The following is a 13787-nucleotide window of genomic DNA, read 5'->3' on the forward strand; positions in this document are numbered from 1 at the left end:
ACAACATAGAAATGCATGTGAAACAACATTAGAGACGAAATTTCATTTCGATTTATACGTACAATGAATGGCATTTGTGTTTAGTGGTTGTGAAATTCTTATATAAAATGTATAAATGTCAAAGAGAAGGTAAGATATGAGGTTGATCTTAAAATAAAAGTTAGATGGAAAAGTTTGTCAAACCAAAAATGGGTAAGAATCTGATACAAAATTGTCTTGTATATGAATGAGAAGAGTGGGAGAAAAGCACACTCAACTTGCACAAAACATCCTTTTGAATAAATAATTTTGATTAAATTCAAATCATTCCAATTTTTTAATTGTGTATGCCATTAACGTGGAATCGCCAATTATGGTAACAATCTACCACAAAACACAATTTCATTAATAACTTTCATTCCTAACTTTTGTAATCACCTTTCAAACTCATCTTCACCTTTTTACCCTTTTTTCCCCTAATCAATTTGGATTATTCTCCCCTAGTATCACATCCGTGTACGGTTAAATTAAATTTAAATTAAATCAATCATCTTAATCAAATACTTAATTCCAAATTTCAATTTCCAATAAATAAATAATACCATGCTATATTTATGTGTTGACTTTATGCATTATAAATTGCAATATCATAATATTAAATTGATTTTTGCTGTGTAATATTTGAGTTTGGAATCTCCATATTTGTAGATTTAGAGTTTGTGTTCCTATTCTTAAAAACGGTAAAATATAATGATTTCATATGGCCTATTCGTAGTGTTATGCTATAATGAATAAACATAGAAATTTAATATGCTTACGGCTGAAAAAATATTCCCTTCATCCACCATGACAAAGATTTAATATTCTTTTATAAACTTCAAAACAACAATAAAAATATATACACTTTAAAACAATTTTACTGAAATGATCTTTCTTTTTCAATATATTAAGTAAATAAATAATTTTAAGACATTCGAAGTGAGAACATTAATTAATTTGAATTTTTAGATAATTAAAACTACAGTTTTTATTATGATGAATTGTAGAACGAAGGAAACACGTTTCTTACTATCTTATACGCTATAAAATGATGTTGTATTAGTATAAGTAACTCTAAAAAAATGAAACGTTATAATTGTGTGTGTTCAATGCATAATATTCATGAATTAATTACAATTTGAAGTACCTATCTTCAATGTATACATTGAAACTTTATTCTAATGCTGTTTTTTAATTTATAAGTTTGGCTCCCATAAAAAATATATTTAGTTTACATTGGAAATATAATTAATTTAGAAAAACTAAATTCTACCATACTTATTTTTATGACCGATGTAAAATTTTATATTGTAATAATCGAGGTAGAATTTAAATTGTTAAAATCAATATAGTTTTTTAAGGTTTTATATCAGTTTTTTCTTTAATTGATTGGGTCGATTGCAAATTTAATATAAGAAACTTTCATTTTCTATTTTATATATAACACTTTAAAATTGATGTAAATAACGTGCGATGTAGAAATCGAACAATACCATTAATTAAACTAAATAAATTTCACCATTCACCTCTAAAAATTTAGTAAAATAAAACCAGTATAAATTTTCAATGTTTAGCCAAGACATAGTCCAATTTTATATATAAAAAATAAAAGGAATTTAATGGCAATATTTATTTATTAATTATTAATAAAATGATTTTGCTTAGAACAAAATTAGCAATATTTGTTTGAAGTTTACACGATTAAACCTATCCTATGATGTCTACCATATACTTGAAACCAAAAATTGTATGGTTTTTCATAATCAATCACGGGATTCTTAAATCTTTTGTTCACTTATAAGGCTATAAGATAAGAAACAAAGATTAGTGATTTTGTAGGTTGGTTACACGCTTCAAGGTAAAGAAGGCAATAGAAAAAAAAAAATAGGCTTCCAAATGAGGTTAATGTTGTGAAGGTTGCAGTTCTTGATATGTTAGTCTCGTAGCAATATCTATAACAATACCTTTTTTTAAAAATATCGACTCAATTATCCACAAGTGCGATTTTAGTGGCGACTCTAAAATGTTTTGCGACACCAATGATGTGTGTACCACAACACTAATTATGTGTGTACCACAACACTGAAAAACACTTTATGAAAGATGACATCTTTTAATGTTGTTTGTTTCAATGAAAATAGTTTCAGTTTGTGTAGTACTTGATTCTAAGAACTAATCATGCACATTGCAAATAGAAAATTTTTCCAACTCAGTAATTTACTTGCTTTTGAAGAGTGTATGCAAATGTTAATGTTGAGTGGGAAAGTGATAGAATAATTAGAGACTGGGGCATGTGGTTACGCAGTAGCAGTGCTAATGAAACATAAATCAGAAATGCAGTGCAGTTTTAGTGACTTGAGAATATGGGAATTTCTGTTAGCACAAAAGTTTGTTTTAGTGAAAGAGAAATGATACACTAAACCTTAAACCTGAAACTGTTTCACTATACAATTTCTAATTGAAAAAAAATGGTATTTTCCTTATTTTATATAAAACTAAAATTTTAGACATTGAAATAAAATTGTATACTAGAGCAAGTTTTAATATATAATTTATTTTAGTGGAAGCAACTCATAAGAAATAATGAATCACAGTAATTAGATAACTAATCTCTACCTTTATTTCTAAAATATCTAATTTATATATGTGAGTTTTAAGTTAACGAACTAACAGAAGTTCATTTACTTTTACTAACTAATAGTCAAAAGCAAACCCCTTCCTTCATTTCGAATTATAGATTTTGGAATGAATGAAATCTCTCCAAGTAGGATTTGAACCTAATAAGGTCAGTTAACAGCCGACTGCTCTACCACTGAGCTAGAAACAATGGAAAATTCGATCTCATAGAGTTCAATTCCCGTTCTTAACCCATGACCAATAGAAGCTCGAATTTTCCTTCGTAACCCTATTATATTATGTAATCCTTCATATAGGTTGTTTTTGTTATCTCTCAAACCTTCCTGTAACGTTAGTCCTTCTCTGTCAAAAGCTCTGCGGAAAAATAAAATTGTATATTAGAACAAATTTTTAATATATCATTTAATTGAAAAGTAGAGTGCGTATCAGAGAACTAGTTGTACATTCCCTACAAGCTAAACCTTTTTAACTTTTTTTATGGACAGTTTTTTGTAGGCAATGGCAGCAAGATGAGATACATTAATTTGAGAGGCCGTATTTTACTTGTTCTTTAACTAAGAGTCAAGAGAGGTTTGACTGAATAAATTGGACGAAGATAGGAATTAGGAAGGCTATTATACCCTCATGTTATACCCTTGATCTACAATGTAAATCCACCAAACTCTACTCAACTTATGATTCAAAAATCACTCTAAAACAAGCAAGTAGTAACTCATCATGACTTAAGAAGCTAACTTTTCACCATCATCCATGTAATTGATGGCGATGCACTTACGTATATTTTGACTAACTTTTTTATCGATTTGGTCAAAAGGTAAATTATTCGCACTAACACATTAAGAGTATATTTGTTAAGAGAATATTAATTTGTTACTGTGCAATTGACGTTTATAATTGATGGGACTAAGAATAAACATATTACCATATTGCGTGGTTACCCAAGATGACATATACGATCCTGAATTGGAAATTGTAGACGAGCTCAAGTAATGAAAGCAATCCCAATCATTGAGAAAAACGGATTGAATCAAAATGGCAAAGGATACAGTGACTTTATGAGTTCTCCACCAATGAACAAGAACAAATAATAACAAATATGTTGATGGGTATCTTCTTTTGTCTTACTCCTACCTTAGAAGAAATGGGAGGCTTCAAGGGGAAAAAGAACCAGATGCCTCTCACACACGAAAACCTTCAATTTCCACACAATAACAGCTAGCTCACACTATCAGACAAAGCACCAACACAAGGGCAAAGAAAGTGTGTCACATAACAAGAGAAGAGAAAAAAAAAAACCCACCATCTCATGCTAATTTGTTTTCGGATGGTTTCAATGCATGCACAGTGAAACCAACAAATCATTTCTTTGCTGTGCTCACGTGAATCCATCCCTACCCCTAACCCTACTACCTTAGACACATTCCCCATATCTTATCATCAACTTCTCCAGGACCAAGATCTGCATGCTAAATTGCCAGGAATCCTAATTATATATCTTTAAAGCCTCTCAAACTTATCCTCCATGAAAATACAATTAATTGAACTGGTGCAGAAAATGTTAAAAACGGCGGTTTTCTAGCTACAGTTGACTAGTGTGTAACCTTATGTTCCAAAATAAAGAAGACAACTATTTAACCGTTTTTTATATTTAAGAAAAGAGGGTAACTATGGTAAAAACAATCCTTTTATATCTCCTTATAAGATGTATGTATAATATATGCATGAGGGGTAAAAAATGCGGTTTTACCTCATAGTCATCGTTTTATACTCCGTAATTTTGTAGTGTTGAAAATAGTCAATTTTTTCACTGGTAACAGCTTCAAAGTACATGATTCGGTGCATACACAATTGTTTAATCATAGTTTTGCAGTGACTAGTAAGTTAGACGATCTGTTATGTCCACCCTGACCCTTTTTCCTTTTCTTTTGTAATCACAACAGAAAGAAATAAACGTTACATGTAGATGAGTAAACTATTCCAAAAACTTACATATAAACAGAGTTTGCATATCATACACAACCATTTGCATGGCAGGTGTCAGCATGCTATTGACGGGGTTGGAAAATTTAGACAGATGTGAAATTTGTCACTTAGAGAAATGAAGTGCCACGAAGGCAAAATGGTTTTTGGCTACGCTACCTACTAAAAGAGATGAATCCCTCATGAAGGGTGAATGACTTGATTACTCAGTAGTAGCAGTGGCACATACCCCTCACCAATAATAACAATTAATACATGCTTTATGTTATATTTTCCCGTATTTTGGATGCCTTATTTTCTCACCACTTTCCCTTCACGTTGGTTTGTGTATAAATAGGAGGAGTTGCTCAACACATTTTCATTCAGTGGCCTGCACCAGATTGAGGGGGTTGCTTTCGAAGAAACCCACCTAAGGTTTCCTCACAACCCCTAAAACCTCGTGCTTTTCCTCAAACTCCAAACACCAACAACTTCACTACCATATCATGGCTATCTTGGGTAGTCACAATCCTTGGGCAGCAGCTTTTGGCATACTAGGTATCACACCATAATGCTCATATCATTTCATCACTTGCTTCATTTCTTTCTTCCCTTTTTCTTCCTACCATCCATATTCACCACCTTAAACTATGTTCTTTTCTTAAGTAAATGTTCCTCTGCATGTGCATTTTGCAATTTCTCCATTTATGTTCATTGATTTCTGATTAATAACTCTTAATATTTTCTTCTCTGTTTTCGCACTGCTATAAGTGATAGTTGAGTTATTGGTAGATCACAAATTCATTCCCGCTAATGGTTGTTGAGAAATATTGTTTTTGTGGAGACACCTATAAAAAAGAATAAAGTTTTTTTTTCCCATAATCCATAATATAATCATGTATCTACTCTGATAAAGAGGAACTAACATGTTCATATTCACCTTTTGATATGTTCAGGAAACATCATTTCCTTGATGGTATACCTGGCTCCGGCGTAAGTACATGATTATCTATGTCAAATTTCATCATTTTTTTAGCTGAATCTGATTTGAATTTCCCTTACCTGAATTGCAGGCATACGTTTTACCGAATATACAAAAAGAAATGCACGGAAGGTTTCCAATCTCTGCCTTACTTGGTGGCGTTATTCAGTTCTTCGCTTTGGTTATATTACGCATCCTTCAACATTAAACATTCTGTTTTCCTTATTACGATCAACTCCCTTGGATGTGTGATAGAGATCGTCTACATTGTCATCTTCATCAAGTATGCGCATAAGGATGCTAAGGTATATATATACATGTGTGCCTCAACCCAAAATAATTAAGTATCATATTACCATTTCATATTTATTTATAGTGATATGTGAATCTTAATCACAGAACTTAACCATTAAGCTAGTTGCGGCAATGAACTTGGGGTCTTTGGCCTTGATCCTTTTGGTCACGCATTTCGCTCTGAATGCTTCCCTACAAGTCAAAGTCATCGGATGGATTTGTGACATCGTTTCACTCAGTGTCTTTGCAGCACCTCTAAGCATTATGGTAAGTGAAATTTTCATTTCAATTTTTTTTATCAGCAAAATAAGAGTTATTTCAGTAATATTTTAACCTTTATACAAAATCATGTCTAACCTCCTTACTCTAACATACAAACCTCACCTGTGACACATTCATATATTCATGTAAACCTTTACAAAATCCATTCTAACCCCTCTACTCAACAAAATCACCTAATAATTTTTGACAAATCTCATACAAACAAGTGACTCAAGACACCAATCACAATATGAAAAACTTAACCCCAACTTTATTCACTTTCCATGACTACGCCTTCAGCTGTGTCACTGTAAAAATATCTATATGGTCTACTCTGTTGCTTTTAAAGATCCTTTTATTCCTATGTTTCCAAAGTTCACCTATAACTTCTATTTACACACTACTCCAAATCTGGTTAACACTTTCATTCACGTCTCTCCTCTTAAAACATAAAAAATGTTTTTTTGGCTTGAAGAGATGAAGTTAGTGATGAGTTTGCAATCCTCTAACCAGTTATGAGTATGCAGGCACAAGTTGTTAGAACGAAGAGTGTACAGTTTATGCCCTTCAGTTTGTCATTTTCCCTCACACTGAATGCCATAATGTGGCTTGCTTATGGTCTCTTTAACAAGGACAATTGCGTTGCCGTAAGTATCTATAGCGCCACATAAACTAAGTAATAATAAGTTAATAAGATATTAATTTGATTAGCGTTGCAGCTGCCAAATGTGGGGGGTGTAGCACTGGGGCTACTTCAGATGGTGCTATATGCGATTTACAGGAATTGTGGTGCGAGGGAGCTAGCAACAGAGGGTGGAATGAGAACCATCGTTGTAGTGAATCCATTGGGACCTGCAGAAGTGTTCCCGATAGCAGAGAATGATGAGGTGAATGATGAAGTTGCAGAGGACCATGCACAAGAGAAAACCGTGGAAGCCATCGATTGCCCACTGTGATACGTATAAATAACACTACCCACTACTTTCTTCTTTTGTTGCTGCCTACGTTTCTCTCAATCATTCTATCATCTTTATGTTATGCTTGTTCAAACCTTATTAATCAAACAGAATATGCTTTAGCTTTACTAATTCATTCATTTACCTTCTTTATCTCAGTATTTTCATTCTTTTCATGAGTTAAAGAACAATAAACAATGGCAATCATAGATACTTTAACAAAATCTCACATAATTTAAGTGAGAAAATCATCTAAAGTTTTATACCAATATCGATGACTTAATTTAATATGATCCACGCAGATTTTTAAGATAACTTTTCTTTATTAAACTTTATACAGAATAAACAAATATAGTTTGAACATGCAACGTTGTGGTTACAGCACAAGAAAAAAGTTAGAGAATATTAGGGTGGTTAGTTTTTCTTTTCTGATAAAAAAACAAATGAATAAATAGGAAACAAATGAATAAATAAGAGATATTTCAACTCTTATACAAAAGATCTACCTAAAGTTCTTTCCTTCTAATCTTATTACAAAACCAAAAAACCTTAATAGAGACACCTATTACTCATGATATAGATTTCTTAGAAAAATTGACGCACATCATGAGAAGAGTTGACTCAAGACAACAATCTAAATACGAAAAACATAGTCACACTTTAGACATTACTCATGACCAAGCCTTCAACTGTGTCAGGGTAAAGATTTCAACATGATTTATTCTCTTACTTCTAAAAGTCTTCTTATTCCTATGTTTCCACAATTCTACAACAAATCTGATTATGTTCTCCTTGACACCGCTTATCTTAAAAACTTAAAAACTGTTTTTTTTACTCTCTATTATCCATCCATGCCAGTCTCATTCAATCATAACACCGGTGTGGTTAGTATTATGAATGCAAATCGAACTTCAGAGAATAGATGAGCACCCAGATGGCTTTATAAAAGGATGGCGGAAACAGAAACAAAGGAAACATTTTGTCGTGTATTTATTATGGTAGCTACTTTAGCAGCTTTTAAGGTGGCAGTTACCACCCAAAAGGTTGATTGTGCATGAAAAAGAGAAAGGTGTTTCCGCCAATAATGACGCTTTTTCTTCTTTTTTTTATTAGAGTATCGTATCAGTTCATAACTTTTAGTATCAAATACGAGGTTCACACTTTGTCACACCTTTATGATCTTAAACGCTAAAATAACGCTACCATTTCTTTCTCAGAACAAAATTAAAATAATAGTTATACCCTAGGTGATGAGTCCAGCCAGATGGTACAGTAAAAGATGATTTTTATCTATATGTCCGGATACTATTTTAACACAAGTCAATAGAACTCGATTAATTAATTTTAATAACTCAATTAGGATAGGATCATAATTATATTTAAAGAAGTCATGATTGATTTTTTCAATATATATCATATAAGACAATGGTAAAAGAACATCTCTTAATACTTGATTATTAATGGAGAGTGCACTTATTTTTTATCACTTTAAATATACTTTGAATATAGCAATAGTTATTTTTTATCCTTGAATATACCAATAGAGAGTGCACTTATTAAAGTTGACCTTCTATCCATTAACTATACAATCATTGTCATTTTGTTACAAACTCTTTCTTTTTTTTAACATAATTTAGAAGCTACTCTCAAATTCAGACTTTTCGATTATATAATCCAGAATACCATTTTTTTAAATATATTTTGGATTACATAATCTGTAGGTTATTTTTGAATCTGAGATTAGCTTCCAGATTATATGTAATCCGGAATATATATATATATATATATATATATATATATATATAATTTTTAAAAAATTGCTTATGGATTTTATAAATCTACAGAGATGACACAAAAAGAATAAAAGAATATTTTTCACAATTTGTATGGAGGTGACATAAGAATAAGAATGGAGGTGCACCAAGAAACAGTCCTAAAGGTTCAATCTGACGAAAGTAGAAGCCCAAACAATATTGTCCACCTTTGTCCAATATGGGTTTCAATAGGACAAATTGGTGGATGAACCCCCAAGTTCCAGCTTGAATAAAAATCAAGGCACGCTCATTTATTTTCGGAAGAGATACTTAGGAGTATAATCTTTTAGATATTAAAAAATATTTTTCAGAATTAAAAAATACATTTTGAAGAAAGAAATTTATAATAATTTTTTTGTGTTCTGGAAATGAAATTCTAGAAGAGAAATGGAAAACCAAAATCTTATTTTAGAAAAAAGAATCCAGAGTAAAAAAAATACAAATACATTTTGACATGCATCTGTCCCTCCTACTTAAAAATCACGGAGGAAATTTTGGTAATTTCGTGTTAATAATAAGGTACAAATTCAAATTCCTTGGGTCGAGAAAGCAATTACCATGACTTTGTTATATATATTTTTGGAACATGTTATTATATATTTTTTAAAGGTTTCTAAATTCTTCAATTTTTATTTTTAATCAACTTAAAACAATATAGGCAAATGGGCCTATATTTGAACAATGATCCGTTTAAATTTCACTAAATTACAATTTTTATTTTCTTAATTCATGATATTATTTATAAGGAACACAATTCAACTTCATACGTGTATTGTTTAATGCAATATTAGTCTGTTAGGCATAATTTTTTGTGAATTAATAGTTTGAAATTCATGTCATTTTGTCATTTTCACTGTATATATTCGCACACAAAACCAATTCAACGAGTTAAGGGACAAGTTGGATTAGGTTGATTTTTTAAATATGTTTTAATGCGTAAATCGCTTCATTAAATACTATTTTCTTCGATACAAATTTTGTAAATGATTACAAATTTTACATTGTTTTTAACTACTTTTATTATATATATATATAAGTCATTTTTTATTTATTTAACATATCAATTTAAGTAAACTAAATCTGCATTCTTTTGTTACGAAGTTGGGGTTTGATTAAAGTGGGTTGGATAAGCTATTTTTTTAGAAAAAAAAACTCAATTGGTGCGGATTCTTGATCTGTCATCGTTACTATTAGAATAAATTTTTTGTCTGTCAAAAACAGTTACGTAATGGGTTTTTCTTGGAGAAAGAAAAAAATACGAAAAACAGTGATTTATTTTATATATATATAATTAGTATGTATAGAGTTGGTGTGGGTGAAAAAAAAAATGATATAATAATGATATATGACAACTTTCTTCAATATAAAAGAACGAGATTGATAATATGAAAAAAATGTATATCGTTTAGAAAAAATGGATTCTAAACTGGTTTAAGTTGTTAACATTTCACTAATAAAAATGTATAGTGTTCTACCAAGGGCTGAGTGGCCAAATGACTCTATAGCCAACGGCCTCTTGGCAAATCTAACATCCACGTCAAACTTCAGGGCTTGTGAGATAATCTTGATTAAGAGACACAAAAGATGATTAAATGATTATTGGACGTACATTAGCTCTTTAATAAAATAGGATTCAGTAAAAAGGTATAAATAAGATAAAACTCTGATATTTAAAGATAATGGTTGTTTAAATTTTAAAATAAATTAATTAAATTGACTTTATTTAACTTGATCATTAGTAGTTAAAATTTTTGTTGCTAATTAGATATCAATTTAAAAATTATTTAACAATAATATAAATTAATTTAAAAATTATTATTTTTTCTCTAAAATATTTTTAATTTAATTACTATTGTAATTAATTATTTTAGTTTATTTGATAATTTTATTGTCATATAGTTAAATCATTTGAATAATAAAGTGAAACTTACAGTAATTTGAAATCTTATATTTGAGTGGTTGCTTACGGTCATGACCTCTATCACCAACAATTAGCCACGCAGCAACAAGGTTGATGATATTTTTTTTATGAATTAATTAATGAATCAAATTTTAAAAGAGTGTTGATTTTTTTTATGGGTAATAAATAAATGGAACCACGGGTGGTTCAACCTTATATATAAAAAGCAAAACACATTATCATACTCCTACCACGAAAGACCTACCTGATTATCTAAGGAATAACCAAACTAACCACAAGAAAACATTAAACTATCCTCATACAATTCATTGGGTTCAAAACCCAATTAAAGTACCTGAAGGAAGCATAATGAAACTTTTCATAAATCCATGACCAAACCTTTACCTATACCAAGGCGAATACTTTGAGCACATCTATCATTCATATCGAAGGACACTCAGTTCTTATGATTTCAAATACCACTCACAACTCCAACCCAAATTGCATCTCAAACGTCATTAACCGAATCTGAAGTCTGACTTAACCTGAATAAGGACGTCTTTCCAAAGTTTGCCAAAGGATCCTTATGAATAAGGACGTCTTTCCAGATTTACCCTAATAACAACCTTATTCTCTTTAGTTGTATCCTGTTTAGTTGTGCAGTGCATGCCCTTTTTTGGGAGTGTGAGCTCTTGGTGGGTTGTTATAACTGTATTTGTGAGACTTCTATATCTCGGACTGGTTTTTTTTTTGTTGATTTGTAGTATATCTTATGTTGGTAGGGTGTTAGGAAACTTATTTTGGAGTGTTTTGTATAAGGGTTGGGACACCTTGAAGTGTCTCATTTTATTTTATTTATTCTTTACTGATAAAAAAAACAAGCTTATTCTCTATCACCCTCCAAACTCTGAACAAAACAGAAGGCAATAAAAAGTAAATTTATAATTAAATGGTATGAAAAAATTTAAAATAATAATATTATGAGTTTAACTTAATTAATTTTAATTTTTTTTAATTGTAAATATGTTAAAAATCCACAAAAATCACGGTTAAGAATGAATAAAAATTCTATAGAACAAAACGTGTTTGAAATTCAAATAGTCAAAAAGTGGCTACAACTATTTAAAAAGACCAAATCAAACAAACCGAATCACTTAACCGGTGGTGGAGGTTTTTTCTTGTGTTTTGTCGTTTCTCCGGCATTCGTGCGACGCTGTGACCAGTGGTGTGTTGCTAGGGGTAGCTGCGGTGTAGGGCGTGGTGGTGACGTTTAGTAACAGATTGGTTGGGGCAGCTGAGTTCATCAGTTTGAGCTTGGCATCCGTATTCATGATTGCATTATTCACCGCTCAATCAATTCTTTTTAACAAATAAAATAAAATAAAATACTTTAACTATCTGAATCTTTATAAAAAAGAATTATAACAAAGTTCTTAAGATCCAACAAATTGATGCTACAAAACAGGTACCTGATCAAATCCGGTGGTTTGTAGTCTTCTGAGTTACTCCCACTCCTAATTGCATTATTCACCGCCACCGCCCAATCAAAACTACCAACGGTGTAGTCTTCTAAGTTACTCCCACTCCTAATTGCATTATTCACCGCCATATCAAAACTACCAACGATGTAGTCTTCTAAGTTACTCCCACTCCTAATTGCGTTATCCACCACCAAACTAAAACCAGGAACGTTCTCCGCCGGTTTGGAATTTGAGTTTCTCGCTATCATAATTGTATTATCCACCGCCAAACTAAGACCAGGAACTTCGTCCGCTGGTTTGGAATTTGAGATTTTCGCACTCCTCATTGCATTATTCACTGTCCAACAAAATCTACGGCCGCGGTATACTCCTTTTCCCCAAATTGAATCATTACTACTCTTAACCTCTGAGGCGATTCTTCCAATTGCACAACCCATTTCCCAACTCAAATAATCAAATGTAATGCGCCCGTGTTTAACCTAAGGCCCAAACACACAAAATATATAGAGAGAGAGAGAGCCGAGTTGACTTGAGTTCAGCAGCTACCAGGCAAATGCAAGAGAAGAGAAGGTCTTCGTTGCACTCTAATCATATTCCACACGGCATAAACACGTTTCTTTTACAAAAGTTTTCTCCTAACTATATATATATATATATATATATATATATATATATATATTGTGTGTTTAGGGTTTAGTAAATAATATACATTTGACATTATTTATAATAATATTTTTAAATTAAAAAATGAAATGAAAATGAATAAATGTTAATTTATGAAAAAGTGAAGTATATGTTTTAAGTGTCGAGGAAGTTAATATATCAGATCTCTTTTTTAGCCTTGATGGCACATCTTGAATAATCTCACTTCCACATTAATTAATTAATTTTCCTTTTTAATCTTTTTCTTCTGTGAAAAATATATGTTAAAAATTATCAATACTTTAATTCATTATTTTATTAACATTTGTTGTTGTTCTTTCCAAAAAGTTTATTTAAACAGAATTTAATAATGGTAAAGTGTATTCAAAAGTGATGGTAAAAAAAAAGGGGGTTTCTAGATGGATATAAGGAGCATGTGTTTACTAACCACTTGCTGCAACAATTCCAGGAAGGTTCCAAGTGTTTCGCGTGCGGAATCGCAGCTACAAACAACTTGTCAACATATATATACTCTTAGTACTTACTGTAATTTTGGTTGAAAATCATAAACTTTAATGCAGATAATAAGAATTGTAGGTTTAAGATTGAAAATTAAATTATGTATCGTTGAACCCTTAGGAATTGGAGTTATTCGCACTCCTAATTGCATTATCCACCACCAAACTAAAACTACAAACGTTGTCCGATTGTTCGGAATTTGAGTTATTCTCACTCCTAATTGCATCATCAACCACCAAACTAAAACTATGAACGCTGTCCCGTATTTCCAAATTTGACTCACCCGTAATCTCCTGAGACGATTCTTCCAATTGCACAACCCAT

The 13787-nt window shown here is 31.1% G+C and overlaps 1 protein-coding gene and 1 long non-coding RNA gene across 2 annotated transcripts; one reads left to right on the forward strand and one right to left on the reverse strand.

Moving 5' to 3' along the window:
- The first annotated feature begins 4994 nt into the window (after positions 1 to 4994).
- LOC137832837 (bidirectional sugar transporter N3) lies at positions 4995 to 7235 on the forward strand. Its single transcript, XM_068641194.2, has 6 exons — positions 4995 to 5172; positions 5571 to 5607; positions 5688 to 5901; positions 5996 to 6157; positions 6679 to 6798; positions 6871 to 7235. Exons 1-6 carry the CDS (start codon positions 5121 to 5123, stop codon positions 7105 to 7107), a joined length of 822 nt encoding a protein of 273 aa, XP_068497295.1. The 5' UTR covers positions 4995 to 5120; the 3' UTR covers positions 7108 to 7235.
- A 4541-nt stretch (positions 7236 to 11776) lies between these two features.
- Positions 11777 to 12805, reverse strand: LOC137832838 (uncharacterized). The gene is made up of 2 exons (XR_011084613.2): positions 12291 to 12805; positions 11777 to 12180 (listed from the first exon to the last, which is right to left on the reverse strand). It is a non-coding gene; the product is annotated as an uncharacterized LOC137832838 (long non-coding RNA).
- Positions 12806 to 13787: the final 982 nt, after the last annotated feature.

Source organism: Phaseolus vulgaris, chromosome 6 (genome assembly GCF_051622355.1).
Source record: "Phaseolus vulgaris cultivar YP4 chromosome 6, ASM5162235v1, whole genome shotgun sequence".
In the NCBI taxonomy this organism is placed as follows: domain Eukaryota; kingdom Viridiplantae; phylum Streptophyta; class Magnoliopsida; order Fabales; family Fabaceae; genus Phaseolus; species Phaseolus vulgaris.

Bases quoted from the DNA above. Each gene is read 5' to 3' on its own strand.
- LOC137832837 (XM_068641194.2), top strand. From the start codon at position 5,121: ATGGCTATCTTGGGTAGTCACAATCCTTGGGCAGCAGCTTTTGGCATA. The intron at 5,173-5,570 runs GTATCACACCAT...TGATATGTTCAG, and splicing joins AGCAGCTTTTGGCATACTAG to GAAACATCATTTCCTTGATG. The intron at 6,799-6,870 runs GTAAGTATCTAT...TTAGCGTTGCAG, and splicing joins ACAAGGACAATTGCGTTGCC to CTGCCAAATGTGGGGGGTGT.